This window comes from Hemicordylus capensis, chromosome 10 (genome assembly GCF_027244095.1).
Source record: "Hemicordylus capensis ecotype Gifberg chromosome 10, rHemCap1.1.pri, whole genome shotgun sequence".
Lineage (NCBI taxonomy): Eukaryota > Metazoa > Chordata > Lepidosauria > Squamata > Cordylidae > Hemicordylus > Hemicordylus capensis.
In genome coordinates this window covers 8303849-8321121 of record NC_069666.1, presented here as the reverse complement: position 1 = coordinate 8321121, position 17273 = coordinate 8303849, and the positions used below count along the sequence as shown (strand labels likewise).

The 17273-nt window shown below is 48.2% G+C and overlaps 1 protein-coding gene across 1 annotated transcript; it reads right to left on the bottom strand.

Moving 5' to 3' along the window:
• Window positions 1–509: 509 nt before the first annotated feature.
• Window positions 510–16943, bottom strand: LOC128335014 (interferon-stimulated gene 20 kDa protein-like). The gene is made up of 4 exons (XM_053272723.1): window positions 16653–16943; window positions 12193–12444; window positions 9780–9980; window positions 510–724 (listed from the first exon to the last, which is right to left on the bottom strand). The coding sequence occupies exons 2-4, from the start codon at window positions 12421–12423 to the stop codon at window positions 638–640; spliced, it is 519 nt and encodes a 172-aa protein (XP_053128698.1). The 5' UTR covers window positions 12424–12444; window positions 16653–16943; the 3' UTR covers window positions 510–637.
• Window positions 16944–17273: the final 330 nt, after the last annotated feature.

The following is a 17273-nucleotide window of genomic DNA, read 5'->3' as shown; positions in this document are numbered from 1 at the left end:
GTTGCTGGCTAGTGATGTCATCAGCCTGCTTACAAGGGTGGATGGAGAGAGGGGCAGCCGGGCATCTCCTCTGGCCCTATGCACACTTGCTCTGTGCCGGTGCCAATGAGGGAAGGAAAGAAGTGGGCGTCTGAGGAGGCAGGTGGTGTGTAAAGCTGGCCCCATTGGAACCTAGGAAGCTTCCTTATACAGAGTCGGTCCATCTAGCTCAGTATTGTCTACACAGACTGGCAGTGGCTTCTCCAGGGTGGCAGGCAGGAGTATCCCTCAGCCCTATCTTGGAGATGCTGCCAGGGAGGGGACTTGGAACCTTCTACATGCAAGCAGGCAGGTGCTCTTTGCAGTGCGGCCCCCATCCCCTAAGTCTTACAGAGCTCACCCATGCCGTCTCCCATTCAAATTCAAACCAGGGTGGGCCCTGCTTAGCAAAGGGGTCATGCTTGCAACCACAAGACCAACTCTCCTCCCCTGGTAGCCCGCCCCGATCTCAAATAAAGAAGAGACGGAAACAAATAGATTTTTTGTTTATTAGCAGAAGACAATATAGGAAACAGCCTTTCATGAAATGGAAAATCCCAGACTCTTTGGAAGGCAGCCAGGCAGCCTGGAAGCGGAGAGGCATTTGCGAGAAGCGGGCTTAAATGCGACCTTTTGCCTGGGAGACTTTGTACAGCTCTAGGGCTGCCCGGGCATCTTCAACAGAGCAGTGGCCATGAGTGCTGTTCTGGAAGAGAAAATGGCAAATGGGAAAGGTTTATCACCATGTGGGTTTGTGGGGTGAGTATGGCTACAAGCCCAAGATTTTGGACCCTGCTGCTTGAAGAATGTGGACACCTCTTGCATTGACCTCGTATCATCATCATCATCATCTTTGTTTGTCGCCCCATAACAAATTATTTTCTGGGAGGCTCACAGCAACCCAACAGTAATGACATCCAATTCAAACCCAACACGAACTACACTATAAAATATAAAACACAGAGACTACAATGTAAAACTGCTGAATTAGGATTTATCAGGAGGTTTGATCTATCTGTTTGGGCTTGAATCGAGAAAGTAGGGCTCTTCACACACCCATGCACCAGGGCAGGCAGGTGTGTGTGTGCAGGGGAGGCAGGGTTCAAACTACCTTCCCCTGCACAATTGCGGTTAAGCCCTGATGCACGTCCACATGACCAAAGTTGCTGGGAGCAGTGTGGATCAACAGAGACCGGGACTTGTTATCCCGGCCTCCGAGAATCCCATGGGGCCCGTCTCTCATAGGAAGCTGCCATATATTGAGTCAGACTATTGGTCTATCAGGCTCAGTATTGTCTTCACAGACTGGCAGCGGCGTCTCCAAGGTTGCAGGCAGGAATTGCTCTCTCTCAGCCCTATCTTGGAGATGCTGCCAGGGAGGGAACTTGGAACCTTCTGCTCTTCCCAGAGTGGCTCCATCCCCTGAGGGGAATATCTTCCATTGCTCACACATCAAGTCTCCCTTTCATATGCAACCAGGACAGACCCTGCTTAGCTAAGGGGACAAGTCATGCTTGCTACCACCAGACCGGCTCTCCTGTTAGTGTGAGCTGCAAGCAGCTCGCACTGACCCATGATCCTGGCAGCCGGGTTAAGGGCACATTTGCGCCCCTTACCTCAGCGAAGAGCTGGGCTTCAGCGCTGGATTTGGTGCTGTTGGGCCACCAAATCCACGTGAATTTCATGGGCAGCCAAGCCCAGACTCAATGGTTTCCTCTCTCATTTCAGATCTTCATTAACATAGCAAAGTGAGGATGATCGTGTTACTGCCAATTGCTGCTGTGGCAAAGGGTCATTGTGCTTATTCAGCAGAGGGGCATGCAGCGGAGATAATCTTTCCCGATAAAATGGACTCTGCTCCACAAAAGCTTCTGCAGCCATCACAATGAAGCTCATTAATCTTTAAGGTGCCCCAAGATTCTGTTGATTATTTGATGCAACAGATTGTCCCCGCTAACTCCTTGGAAGTTCATTTCGCAGTTTACGATTTACTTTATTAATTATTATTATTATTATTATTGATTTGATTTCTAGACCGCCCTTCCAAAAATGGCTCAGGGAGGTTTACATAGAGAAATAACAAATAAATAAAATTGATCCCAGCAACATATGTGTGTGTGTGTGTGTGTGTGTGACTGCTCTTTAAGCACAGGAGCAGGGCCAGAATACAGGGTGGCAACTGGGCCAGACATGCCAGGCCTTAGATATATTTAAAAAACCCACAACAAACTAATCAGGAAATAAAGGCCTGCTCGTTGAACCACCTGTTCTGCCAGAAGAATCAGCAGCCGACTCTTTGTTCAGCACAGAGCTTAGAATTATCACCGACTAATGCCTGTCAATCAACCTGCTGTTAAAAGCACAGCAGCAGTGGGTGGTAAAAAAGCTGGCAACCCCAGAACTGGGTTATGGTCCGGCTTTAGGAAAAGCACATGGCAAGAGGGTCTGGTGTATGTATGTAAAAAAGTTATTCTATTCCCGATTCTCTCGTGCTTCCGATTTCACAGTTTTGTTGAGACCAGATCGGGGTCTTTCTCGGAGGATCTTGCCCCCAATTACGTGCTAGGCAGAGTCATAATGCCTTGTGCTCGTTAGGGAAATGTTGTTGCTAGGACACACTGGTGCCTTTCATTGGTTATCAGGCTCCTTTTTGAACCAATCACGAGTCCATCAGCCTCACTGGGTTGCTTGTTAGTTGTGTGTGCGTGCACACATACTCAGCCACAAGCAATCTCACCTCTTCGCTTGGAGTTTGCAGAGCGTCTATTGCTTTTTCTCCAGGTGCACATCCAGTTCGTAAAGCTCCCCTGATCTTCATTCTCAGAGCTCACAGGGTGTACGTGGGCATATGTGCATGGAGTAAAGCGAACCCAGTCCAATTTCACACTGCTACATCATCAGCTAGTAAGGGTGAAATTGCTTTGAAAACATCCCTGTCTATCTCTTTGCAGCTTCAAATCTCTGCCAGGGAGACAAACCGAAGCTGAACTGATGCTCACACACAAACAAAAAGGTCAGAGAGGTTCTTTCAGTGAACCGGAGCTGAACCTGAACTTAGTTAACTTGAATCTGAACGGAAACTGAAGCCGTTCGTGCAAATATAATGGTAACAGGTTCAAAGCAAGTGACACATGGGTTTCAATGGTATGTAAAATGTTTTGTTTTCCAGGGTTTTCTTTACTCCTGGTGTATGTATTTGGTTAGTTTACAAACAAACAAACACCTATAAAATGTTCAAAATCAGACTTTTTAAAAAAATAAAAAAAATAAAAAATAAAAATATTTTTCTCAGGTTGAATAGCTAGTGTTGCATTTCTTTCGAGAAGTTGAGGGATGTAGTGCAAGCCTGAAATTCTTCTGCAAGCAATGTAACTAAACTGACTCAAAGCTGGTCCAAAATGCCTGAACCCACTTTTAAAACCAAGTGAGGCTGTTCTCACACACAGCCTAACCCAGGCTAGGGTGCTCATTCTGGGTTAGGGCTGCATGTGAGAACCACCGGGATTGGTTCTGGCCGGGCAGTGCCGCCGAGAACAGATGTCAGCCAAGGTTAAGGGAGTGAGAGCTCCCGAAACCCAGTCTACCAGGTTGTGTGTTCGCTGGGGCTATGTTTAGCCCCAGTGGACACAGAGATGGGCGTCTAGAGCGTCCATCTACTGGGGGAATCCCCCAATGCGTCATACATGTCACACGGACATAGAGATGGGTGCCTAGAGTGGCCTGCCTCCTGGGGGAGTCCCCCAATGCATCACACATGTTGCACAGTGCATTGTGGGATCTCCGGAGGCCAGGACGCATCCGCCCAGCCTCCAGAGATCTGCGCTTTAGGCATGCAGTGTGGATTAAGAACATAAGAACAGCCCTGCTGGATCAGGCCCAAGGAGGCCCATCTAGTCCAGCATCCTGTTTCGCACTGTGGCCCACTAGATGTGACTGGGAGCCTACAGCAGGAGTTGAGGGCATGCCCTCTCTCCTGCTGTTACTCCCCTGCAACTGGGATTGTCTGGGAGTGCAGTCCATGCTCCCAGCAACATGGAATTGGTTGTCGTGGGGGAAGGTGAGTTTAAAAGCCCCACCCTACTTGCCTGCTGTCCCGTCTGCCTCGTCTTGTGAATAACCTCAGTGTCTGATCTGGCACTGAACCGAGCTTAAAAATTCAGAGGAAATGGAACCAAATATGGATGAAACTGAACTGGTTCTGAATCCAAGTACCTTTGCCAGGCACACATTTATTTATTTATTAATTATTATTTTTATTATTATTATTAATTTATTTATTTTTGCATTTATTTATTTATTATTTTACATTTTATAGCCCGCTCTTCCTCCAGGGAGCCCAGAGCGGTGTGTACTACATACTTAGGTTTCTCCTCACAACAACCCTGTGAAGTAGGTTAGGCTGAGAGAGAAGTGACTGGCCCAGAGTCAACCAGCAAGTCTCATGGCTGAATGGGGATTTGAACTCGGGTCTCCCCGGTCCTAGTCCGGCACTCTAACCACTACACCACACCATATATCAGTTGAGAGATTGTTAAGCATGTCTGTGCATGCTAGGGTTCAAGGTCAAACCCCCATAAAAAGTGGGGAGGGGCGATCAGGGTCCCTGGGATAATGCTGTGGGGCCAGAAACTATGGTTATGGTGTCCCCCTAGCAGTGGTGAGGATATTGGTCTGGCTTCCAGCAGGGTGATATAATAATTTATGTATTGTTTATTTTTACATTTATATCCCACTCTTTCTCCAAGGAGCTCAGAGGGGTATATGTGGTTATTAACCCGAGTTCAAATCCCCGTTCAGCCATGAGACTTCCCGGGTGACTCTGGGCCAGTCACTTCTCTCTCAGCCTAACTTACCTTGCAGGGTTGTTGTGAGGAGAAACCTAGCCACATGCACCACTCGGCCAGGGGCAGCCCTAGAGGAAATCTGCCTCTGGTGACCCTCCCACCCCAGCCACGAAGTGTGAGGTCCTGGCTTTCACCTGAGCCATTCAGACTGCAACTTTGCAAGGTAGAACAAACAGCAAAAGCCCAGCCTGCACTGGTTTGAGGATAAGTGAGAAAGGGTTGCCCGTCTAGTGTGGGGGCAAAACTCTAACCCTTCAGAAATGAAAGGAGGCTGCTGTTTTCCTGGAAATCCCGTCGGAGACCCATTTCTTTTTGGAAATGGAGACAGGGCATTCATAGTCGAGAGCGGGAGTGCAGCTGGGGAGTTGAGCAGTTTCTTGGGGGCTGACGTACAATGAGCAAAGAACGCTGTGGGGCTGTTCTCACGGGCAGCCTAACCCCGGCTAGGGAAGCCTTGACTGGGTTAGGCTGCGTGTGAGTTCCGCCGGGATCAGGCCCGGTCCTGGTGGGGCAGCACCGCCTAGCCCAGCTTTTAAGCCCGGCTTTTAGCCTGGGTTAACGGTGTCAACACACCACGAGCCCAGACTCTGAGATTGTGAGGCTTTTCACAAGCAGAACCAGGCGAAGGTTTGGCATGCACGTAGGAACTGCCAGGATTGGGCCTTATCCCGGCAGCTACACAGTGGCAAACCCACCAAAGTAGCCTCCCTCTAAAATGATGTCAAGGGAGCGAGTGACCCCTGTAGCCGCCGGGCGAGCCAATGAGCAATCATTTGCAGGGAAGGGAAGTTAACCTTCCCTGCAGACTGCCCCGGAGAAAGTCTCACCAATTGTGAGAAGAGATCCTGTGTGTCTCCTTGGACTTGGTTTAGCCCATGGAGACACAGAAACGGGCACCTGGGATCACTGGTGCACAACGCACTCATAGGAACATAGGAAGCTGCCATATACTGAGTCAGACCAATGGTCCATCTAGCTCAGTATTGTAATGTCTTCACAGACTGGCAGTGGCTTCTCCAGGGTTGCAGGCAGGAGTCTCCTTCTTGGAGATGCTGCCAGGGAGGGAACTTGGAACCTTCTGCTGCTCTTCTCAAAGCAGCTCCATCCCCTGAGGGAAATATCTTCCAGTGCTCTGCTTCCATGCTTGCTTCCACAAGACCAGCTCTCCTCCCCTATGCACTCAGTGCATTGTGGGATACCTGGAGGCTGGGATGCGTTGTCCCAACCTCCGGAATGCCACGCTGCAACAAGAGATGGCTCATCTGGGGCGGACGGGACGTAAGCTTCATTCAGCCTCCCCCCCAGCCGAACAGTCATGTGGATAGTTCCTGTGAGGTCATTCACACAATCAAAAGCTGTGTGGTATCCAGGTACCGTGTGTGCTCCCAACTGTTGTTTGTGTGGAAGCAAGGTAGGAGGGAAACCTGGGCCAAAATGATTGTGTGGAAATAAGGTAGGAAGATAACCTGGGTGGTTTTTCCTCCTCGCTTGCTTCCACACAACTGAAAATTGGGAGCACACACAGCTCCCAAACCCAGGTAGAACACAGTTTTTGATGGTGTGAATGACCTCAGTGTATTTTGGGGCGCAATACTGCAGGCCCTTTGAGGAGCAGGATTACACATTGTTAAAAAAAATTATTATTTATGTTTCCATGTATATCCTACTGAGTAGCCCAGAGTGATGTACATAGTTTGTGTTTATCCTCAGAACAACCCTGTGAGATAGGTTAGACTGAGTACTGGCCCAGAGTAACCCAGTGAGTTTCATGGCTGAATTGGGGTTTGAGCATGGGTCTCTCCTGTCCTAGTCCAACACGCTAACCACTCTAAACACTAGATGGCTGTCCCAGAGTCACACACAGAGATTCGTGGCTGAATGAACTCTGTTCTTCCCAGTCCTAGTCGAATACTCTAACCACTACACCACACTTGCTGTCATTATTACATTTTTACACTGCTGTGAAGTACTTCAGGGGTGCAGTACTGGAGGGAGAACATAGGAACAAACATAGGAAACTTCCATATACTGAGTCAGACCATTGGTCTATCTAGCTCAGTATTGTCTTCACAGACTGGCAGCGGCTTCTCCAAGGTTGCAGGCAGGAATCTCTCTCAGCCCTATCTTGGAGATGCTGCCAGGGAGGGAACTTGCAACCTTCTGCTCTTCCCAGAGCGGCTTCATCCCCTGAGGGGAATATCTTGCAGTGCTCACACATCAGGTCTCCCATTCAGATGCAACCAGGGCAGACCCTGCTTAGCTATGGGGACAAGTTATCCTGCCCAGCCACCTGGACCTTCCTTGTGGATGGGCCAGCCCTGCCCTCTGGGCTCCTTGGAGGAAGAGCTGGATAAAAATGTTGTAAATATACAGTGTACTTTTTTTTTTTTAAAGGAGGATTGCAAATCTCTTTGCAAAACAGAAGCAGCGAGCTCATAAGGCCCTGTTATGTTTCTGCTCTTACCCTTCGCTCCCAAGGAAATCAAGGTGTCATCTGTGCCGGGCAGATGCGTTTTGCAAGCGTCTCCCTTTGTTGTGAAGTGAGATTGCCAAGAGATTTGGGTGCCAGCTTCGATGCAAATTGCCACACACACCGTTCATGAAAAGGTTGTTGCTAGACAGAAGACGGGAAGCGTGCCCCTCCCAGAGCTCTCCCATTGGCGGAGAGGCGGAAATGTCACTTCTGTGACATGATCATCAGTTATCAGGCCCTGCAGCTACGACAATATTTCCCGATAATAAAAAGCTCCGTTCCTTCCCTTTTGTTCTAATTCATTATTAACGGATCTCGAGTCAGGCATCCAGGATACGCAAATCAGAAGAGCACCCCTATTTGCATAAAATGAATGAATATGCATAGAGGGAAGTTTGGGTTATCTAGTCAAGGCGCAAACCTGATAGCACACAGGAAGCAATAAATTTGGAACCATGGTGTGTGGCTTGGGGGGGGGGGGAAACTATTTTGCAGCTTGTAAAATGCAGATCTCTACCCAGACCCAGTGTGGATTAGAGCTTTGTTTCTCAGCTGGTGTCTGAGCACCCACAAGCAGGCTGTACTCCAACCTATGGGTCTCAGGAGAAGCATCACCCCTTTGTTTGAAAAGGAAAAAATGGGGCTGGGAGGTCCCCTAAGTATGTAGAAACCACTGCCTTACTTTTGGGTGGCTCTGTTTTACTTTCAATCCTATAGGCACTCAAGCACCTAAGTTAGCTATTAAAGTATATGGTGGCAATGCTGATATTGATCTGAAATTTCTAGGTTCCATTTAGCCGGATACCCAGATTTAAGTCTGTGCTGGGTGAAGGAAGACTCTCATCTGTCTTGATTTCATGACAAGCAATTTCATTGGATGATCCTAAATTTTAGCATCAGGAGGGAGAACTGCTTTTCACGGTGCATGTGGTGCAATTCCATGCAAGCTCAAAACTTAGCATTGGGTACAGAATTCAGCTTCCCTACCCCACTGCCTTTTTTAAAAAAGAGAAATTTCTAGTCCTCTAGATGGCAAGCACTGGCTTGGAGATGTGTGGGTAGTAGCTGCTGAAATCTCAGAAGCCTGAAGAATTCAGCACCCTGGAGAGCTCCTTGCCCCCTCTGGCAAACACAGAACGAATTACGCAAGAAAGCTGATATTGCAGAATTATGTGGTATAGGAGACATTATGCAAATTTTCTTGGTTTGCAGGATGCATACAGATTGCAACCTGCAGCTTTGTAGTCCGCACTTCTTCAGAAAAGCTCACAGCCCTAATACATGTGCTGCAGTCTCGTCATCGGAGACCCTGCTTGGGCTGCCTGGAACATCAGCTAAAAGCAGCAGGGCCTTTTGGGGGATGGCACCAGTCCTTTAGAATGCCCTCCATGTGAAGGTGAAGCAGGCTCCTGCACTGTATGCCCCTCAGCATCCTTTAAGATAAGAGTTCTGAATCTTTTTAAAAGAAATGTACCACTTCTGTCACAAGCCGTCAGCTCAGGTACCCCACAGAGATTGTGTGTGTGTGTGTGTGTGTGTGGGAGAGCGAGAGAGAGAGAGAGCGCGCACACACACACACACACACATTTGAATGTTACGGTTATGAGACTGGCTTACATTTACAATAAGTTATTCATAAGCAGTCTTACTGAAATTAATGTGGCAAGTTTACTTCTTCTGTTAATTTCAATGGGAGCACTCATTGCTAACTTTCTGAAGCCTGTCAGTCAGGCTGAGAGGAGGGGCACACTGAGCTTCAGCACATAGCCAGCCAATCAGGAGCAGAGCGGGAGGATCTTCAACCTCCTCCCTCCCCTTCTGCAGTGGACACATCACTGAGGTGTCAGATTCAAGTCGGTGATCCTCAGGTGGGAAACGAATAGCACAGCTTCAGGGCTCTGCATACCCCCTAGGAGCCCTTCAAGTACCCCTAGGGATACTAGTACCCCCTGTTGAAAACCCTTCTGTTAAGACATGGCTCTTCAGAATAGCCTCTTGGATTTTTGGATTCTTGCCTGGCATCAGTACCTTCTTCAATTAGATGCCAGGTGAAGACTTTTCTGTTCACCCAGGCCTTTTAAAATGTTTTTTAAAAGTTATTTAAATTTTTTGTATTTTATTGTAATTTATTGTTTCGTTTTGTGTGTTTTAATTGTACATTTTACTTGATCATTGTTTTATTGCTTGACTTTGCGAGTCACCCAGAGGACAATTTGTTATGGGGCGACAAAATAAAATAAAATAAAATAAAATAAAATAAAATAAAATAAAATAGGTGTGTTGGGTGTACTGTGTGGTTTTTTTTGTTTTTTTTTAAAGTTGAATTTTGTAGTCATCCTGTGATTTGTTTTAATCATTTTACCATGAGCCATTTTGTGTGTCTCATGAGACAGAAAGGCAAAATTGGAGTGCTTAAAAATGGAGAAGACCAGGCAACGTCTTACCTGTATGCGTTTTTTGAGGATCTTTTCACACAGCACCCTGAGGGAGACCCGCCGACATCCTTCCAGCCCACCTAGTCTTCTCAGCACCAAATCAGTAGATGTATCGTAGACTTCGTAACGCCCCATGGACTCCTTTAGTACACTAAAGTCATTCTTCAGGGAATGGCCAACCACCAGCTTGCCCTTCAAGATCTTCAGGATCTATGAGGGGAAAATAAATACTTGCTTCTTTCCGAGTGCACATCTCCAAAAGTTAAACTGACAGTGTCAAGGAGCATTGCCAGAACAGTTTTAAAAGACATTAACATTACTTCTGGAAAAGAGGGAAGAACCCAACTGGAACACCCCTTCTCTCATTTTATTGCATATTTTGGGTTTTTTATCCGGCTCAGGTATTACAGGCAGACAGAGATTCCTGGTACCTGCTTTTTTGAGGTGAGGAACAGAGAGAGGTTTTCGCACCTTGGCAGAACAGAAATACCTGCATCATTTAACAGAAGGAAGAGACAAGCCCTTCTAGAAAGTCCTCCAAGGCGCAGACCAGTCTGGAACAATAAGTAATAGTGTCACAGGCAAAGAGAAGAGTTGGTTGAGAGGTTTTCCCGTTTTTGCAGTAGCAAGCATGGTGGGTGTGGCTAACGGCCAACCCACAACCTTTTCGTGCTTTCAGGACTGATTGTGACTTTGCCATCCCATACAGATTGGTTCTTTGGACTCCGAATGACTCGCTGCCTTGACCTGACTGTTTTTGTTTTGTGAGGACTTTGCATTTTTTGCTGCAGTAGATGTCCCAGAGGAGGGTTGGATTTTTCACCCTCTTGGACTAAGCCCAAGCAGAAGCAAGCCTTCTTTGGACTTACAGACCCTGCTATGGAGAAGGAAGCGTCTCCGCAGTTCCAGCTGCGTCTGAGACCCCTTTGGCCATTTGGGTTCGGAGAGGAGTTCTACCACTCTGGCTGCACTTCAGAGCCTTTGCGTTGGTCTCCGAGGCCGTTTCTCAAAGAACCAGGCAGACGTGGAGGAGACGACCACGCTGTGTCCTTGCTGAAACGGCATAGCGAGGTTTTCTACTACCCTGGGAGAAAGCAGCTGGAAGAAGCTCCAGAAGGAGCTACACAACAAGCTTACAGCCTCGCTGAGAAGACAAGAAGCCCTAACTAACCAATAATCAGAAATGTGAGAAGATCATCCGCCTTCCCTGTAGACGAGGAAGAAGATGGAAAGGTTTCTGTATATGTAATGTATATATATTTTGGTAATGAATTGGCCTTTTCTAGTCAAACGTAAAATAAAAGAAATAACTCGGTTTAATAGGCAATTGTCAAACTGCCTAGCAGCACTAAACAGCTTGTTTTAAGGAGGATCTGTCTGGGCAGCAGTCCAGCTGCTTGTTTGCTCAAAAGAAATGGAGAGAGAAACAAACGGTTTTGATAAGAAGGATGGCTTTTGCCCATAGGTTTCTTCTAGCTGACTGATGCTGCAGCCATTCACACAATCAAAAAATGTGTTCTACCCAGGTTTGGGAGCTGTGTGTGCTCCCAATTTTCGGTTGTGTAGAAGGAAGGTAGGAGGAAAAGCTGGGTAGAAGTGACTGTGTGGAAGCAAAGTAGGAGGAAAAGCTACCCAGGATTTCCTCCTACCTTGCTTCCACACATTCACTTCTACCCAGATTTTCCTCTGACCAGAGGGTTCCTGTGGTTGGGCGAAAGGTTGGGCAGGAAAGGTTGGGATAAAACACATTCTTGGCTGGCACACTCCTCTCCTGCTCCAATGATGTTATACTGATGACAACAGCTCTCATCATCCCCAGATACAATGGCTGCCATTGTAGCTGAGGATGATGGGAGTTGTAGTCCAACAGCCTCTGGAGACCCACGGCTGAGAACCCCCAAGCTGGCTCCATGATCAGCCAGTTGAAAGAACACACCTTGTCCCGTTGGAAGAGCTCCTCTGACTTCTCATCTGTTTCCAGGCACAATTCAAAATGTGGCTTGACACAGAAGCTGCCTTCTACTGAGTCAGACTCTTGGTCCATCTAGCTCAGTGTTGTCTCCACTGACTGGCAGCAACTCTCCAAGGTTTCAGGCAGGAGTCCCTCCCAGCCCTACCTGGAGACGATACGAGGGAGTGAACCCGGGACCAGATGGGAAGTGCCTTACTGCACATGCGTTGAGCATAATGTGTGTATAACTATATGTGCATAGAGATATTTGCTGCATGCCCGACACACGGAATCGACGAGTACTGAATGTCATGTGTGGGTAGGGCTCTAGTGTTTGTTATTTGGGCCCAAACCAAACCACACAGAATCGTAGAATTTTAGAGTGGGGACCTCAGAGGCCCTCTAGTCTGCCCCATGCCCAGTGCAGGAAACTGCAGCAGCATCCCTTGACAGATGGCTCTTTGCATTTACCTCTTCCCGAGCAGTTTCAAAAGGTATTGCTCCTTCCAAGTCAAATGGGCGAACTCCACTCACACGGGTCCGGTAATCGATTATCGGCTCTTCGGGCTTAACGAACTTGTCGTAAATCACTGTGCCATAATAATTGACGATGCTGCATCGGGCCAGAGCATCTCTCATACCAAGCATGCCAATGCCTACCATCTCACAGTCCAGGGCCACCACATTCTCTGACCTGGCCATCTTCGGAGTGCATTCAAGACTCTAGAAATCAAGCCAAGAAAAGTCAAACATTCCCAGATGAGTACATTCCAGTCACTGCAATAGAGTCCTTTGCGCCTGGAGAAGAAAGCAAGCTGGGAGAGTTCTCTTTCTTGAGCAACAAACTTGCATGGTTTAATCTGCGAGGTCCTCCAGGAGCTTAGAATTAGCCTTGAAAAAATTTTTCTCGGAGTACCCTGCAGACCTTGAGGTGCAAAAGAACACCCTCCTCAGTTCTACAAGTCTTGGGGTTGCTTCAGAGCCGCAGAAAGCAGAGCACCAAATATTTCCGCTACACAGAAGCAATTCCACAAGCCCTGCCTCTTATAAAGGATGCCTCGAGACCCTTTCCCTGAGGGCTTTGGAAGTCTAACTGCCACCCTGTGAATCCTAGAAGTTATTGATGTCAGAGGCCACAATCTGTTTCTCTATCGTGACAGCAGCCATGGCCTAATCCGTGATAGAACTAGAAAGCATAAATGCATGAAGCCTCCCCATCTCCAAGGGAAACTCCAGGTTGCCTGTCGTCTCTGGGTTCCCAATCAGCTGCTAACTGAGCAAAGAGGTGCCTTAGAAAGTGGCGATTCTCTTATATTTAGCAGGGGGAGAGTAACGATCCCTATCAAACCCCAGCACAGCATCCTTTCAGTGGCTGTTGCTGGGGTCTGCCTTGTGTTTCTTTTTAGATTGTGAGGGCCTCGGGGACAGGGAGCCATCTTATTTATTTATCTTTCTATGTAAAGCAGAGAGGAGAGCTGGTCTTGTGGCAGTAAGCATGACTTGCCCCCTTAGCTAAGCAGGGTCCATCCTGGTTACATATGAATGGGAGACTAGAAGTGTGAGCACTGGAAGATATTCCTCTCAGGGGATGGAGCCGCTCTGGGAAGAACCACGCCCTTAGACCATGCTCTGATTCTGCCTACGACAGAGTGTGGCTGTTCTTGGCTGGTGATTCTTACTCTGAAAGAATCTAATAGTCAACCTTTCCGAGTTTACTTTTCAGAGTGTGGGAGCAAACTGTGCCTGCAAATATTTAATTAAGAAGAAGAACTCGGACTATCGGCTGCAAACTTGCCATTATTTTAAGCACGTGCTTGACATTGGCATGATTGTGCTTAAAGCTGGCATATGTGGATCAGGCCTCACATGCTTGTGGCTGTCCTGGGAAATTTTTCCCAGCCCAGACTCCAGGTTAGGCTGGGGGGAAAACCCTGCCTGAAACCTTGGAAAGATGCTGCCAGTCAGTGTAGACAACACTGAGCTCGATGGACTAATGGTCTCACTCAGTATAAGAGTTATAGCAGATATGGGGTGTGTGCATGATAGGGATCACGTTGCCCATGGTGGGGGCAGAAGGTTAACCTCCTCGCCCCCCCCGCTTTACTGATTTCTCAGTCTGCAGGGGGCTGAGCGAGCTGTTATTTATTGAATAAAATCACAAGGGATGCAAACCCCAATTATATACTTAAAGCAATGTCTAGTGTGACCTGCAGCCGTCAGACGGACGAGAAATGCTATTTTGCAGGAAGTGGGTCAGCACTGAGCTCTGAGAGGTGGCATCTCTGCATGTCATGGGGTGATAATGCATCACCTTCCTTTTTGTATGTGTGGGGCTCCCCATTGCTTCAAGGTCCCACCTTTCCGGGCCCTTCTTATTAACAGCCAATACTTGTTTAACACCCTCCTGGAGAAATCCAGTCCAGGTATGGATTGTATTGACCGCCGGGTTGCTAGTTAGCCAACACGCTGTGCCAGGGGTACACATTACAATCGGAGTTTGCAAACTCCAAGAAAGAAAAAGAGAAAGGAACAAAGCAGAAGAATTTCCTGGCTGTCTGACTCAATGCAGGGCACGGAAGGGGGAAAAGGCTGATCTGCCATGACTCCGTTTTTAAAACATTGGGGGGAGGGGGGGAGAAGGGGAGGGGGGAAGAAAGAGGGGGGAAGAAATGGGGGGAAGAAAGATGTTCACAGCATAGTAAATGCACATGGCATATGATGCATCAAAGCCAACAAGTGACAGAAACCCTTTAGGCACTCTTCCCTGCTTGTTTTGATCTCGGAACTCAAGATCTGAGCATCCCAGACAGCAGAGTTGTGACCTATGTGGGTCCGCAAACCCCCGAGGGTATATGTGGCACAGGCAGAGGGGGTTCAGGGAGAGAAGGAAGGGTGGAGAGAAGGGTTCCTGCTAGGCTTGGCGGTTTGGTCTTTGCTGCTGCTTACTGCCTACAATAATTGGTCCATCTGGAGGCGGGGCTGTTGTTCAGTGTTAGAGCATCTGCATCTTGCATGCAGACGGTCTCCATTTCAGTCCCTGGCAGCCTCTCCAGTCAAGGCTGCAAAAGATCCCTGAGCTGAAACCCCGGAGGGCTGCTGCCAGCCAGAGCCAAGAATCCTGGTCTAGATGCTCCAAAGGTCTGACTCAGTAGAAGGTAGCGGCCTACAAACTCAGGACGGGGCTGTAGCTCAGTGGCAGAGCATCTGCTTTGCATGCTGACGGCTCCCCGGTCCTTCAGTCCCTCCCAGCATCTCCAGGTAGGGCTGGGAAAGACTCCTGCCTGAGACCTTGGGTTAGGGTGGTATGAAAATGTGCTGAATGAATGAATGAATGAACCTTGGAGAAGATGCTGCCAGTCAGTGTAGACCAGGGATTCTCAACATTGGGCCTCCAGATGTTATTGGACTTCAACTCCCATAATCCCCAGCCCCAGTGGTCTTTGGTTGGGGATTATGGGAGTTGAAGTCCAAGAACATCTGGCGGCCCAACGTTGAGAATCCCTGGTGTAGACAATACTGAGCGAGATGATCAAGGGTCTGACTCAGTAGCAGGCAGCTTCCCCTTTTCCTCCCTCCCTCTCTCCCCACTTGTACTCTCATTTCCCCTCTTTTTCTTTCATGCCACTCCCTCCTCTCTAAAGGATGTAGCACACCACGCAATGCCTAGCAGTTTATAGTTCTCGGGCGGGGGGTGGGGGTGGGATCTTGTGTCTGCTTTTGCATTGCACTGAGTTCAGCCCTCTGCACTTCAGCCAACATCACCTTTAGCCCAGGTACATCCTCGAGTTATACACAAATGGTGTAAAAGCCCTGTCTACACTACAGTAGATCAGACACCTGTCCTTTCACAGCCCTCCTTCCAACTGATGGCACACCCTACTGTATATACAAAATCCAACATCTTTTCAGAAGTAACTGGCAGAGAAGCCACTGCCAGTCTGTGAAGACAATACTGAGCAAGACCAATACCAATGAGTCAATACTGAGTCAATGCAGAGCAAGACCAATACCACTGAGTCAATACTGAGTCAGACCAATACTAATCGTCTGACTCGGTATATGGCAGCTTCCTATGTTTCTATGCATACCTATTACTCAAAATAAATTGTAGCTGGGGATGATGGGAATTGTAGTTCATCAGCATCTAGAGCAGGGTTACTTAACCTGGGGGGCCCTGATGTTGTGGGGCTACAACTCCCATCATCCCCAGGCATGGCCTTTGTGGCTGAGGATGATGGGAGTTATAGTCCAACAACATCTGCAGGCCCAAGTTTATGAAACCCTGATCTAGAGTACTACAAGTTGGGAACCCCTGAGAAACAGTCATGAGGATACATGGATCAGGGAAACAAGCAAGGGTGTTGCTAGGTACTGAGAAGATCTGGCACCCGGGCTCACGGCCTCTCTCTTTTGGGAATTAAACTCAATCATGCCCTGCCCCCCCCCCCGAAATAAGTATGTATGTTTATAGAAGTCTCAATCAGTTGTGGCTGGGGATGATGGGAATTGTAGTTCAACAACAGCTGCAGAACCAAGCAGGGACATAGTTGTGGGGGGGTGTTTGCTCTTCTCCCCGGCAGGGAGAGAGGGAGATAATGAAGAAAATAGGGAGGGGTGGACCTGGGGGGCCCTCAGGAGCTGGGAGGGCCCCAAGTTCTTTGAACCCATCTGCTCAATTATAGCAACACCCCTGGAGCCAAGGGTGCCCACCCCAGCCATAGTGACTAGATAGAACCTGCATGATCAGGGGCAGTATACCACAAAATACCAGCAGCTGGAGAACACATAGCACAGGAAGGCTGTTGCATTTGTAAACAGTCAACTGGAAAACTAGAAGGACGTCTAGGGATAAACGAAAGACATGCCCCTAAAGTGATTCTAATCCCTGCTTTCAGCCAAGTTCCCAAACTCCCCACGCTCTTTCAACTCACACAAGTTTCCTTCTTCAGCTCTTTGTCTTTCCTTCCTTGCTTTCCTGGACGCCTTTTCCCCCACCAGCAGCTCCTTCCTCCGCCTTCTGTCTCCTAAACCATCGGAGTCTTCTTTCTTTCTCTTTCTATCTTATATTCTCTAACTTTGCCCTCCTCCCTAGCCTGCATGATTTAACCAATGAGGAAGGAAGTCTTAAGTTTCAATTCTTTCACAACTCCAGAGCCTTTGCTTTCAGTTTTGTCTAGCCCCGTTGGGTTTCTATTTCCTTTAACACGCTTGAAGGAGGAAATCCGTGTGTGACGTTTGGAAACGGCGCCGGGCTCCTTTAACTCCTGCAGCCCCCTTGCAGATGTGGGCTGAGAACCCTTAGTTTAGCAAGTGCTGTTCTAACACCACACGTCCACTGGGCTGTGCATCCCCTTTTCTTTGAATAGGCGGCAAAGCTCAAAGGGACAGAGTTTCAGAAATTTTGGGATTTCCACTTTTGCAACCTTTGCCTTTTGAGGCTAACAGGAGTCCCCTCATCTTGTCACAGCTGGCCACCTCTGCCTTCAGTATCTATAATATTATCCCTCTTCTCTGCATTTATATCCCGCTCGTCCTCCAAGGATCCCAGAGCA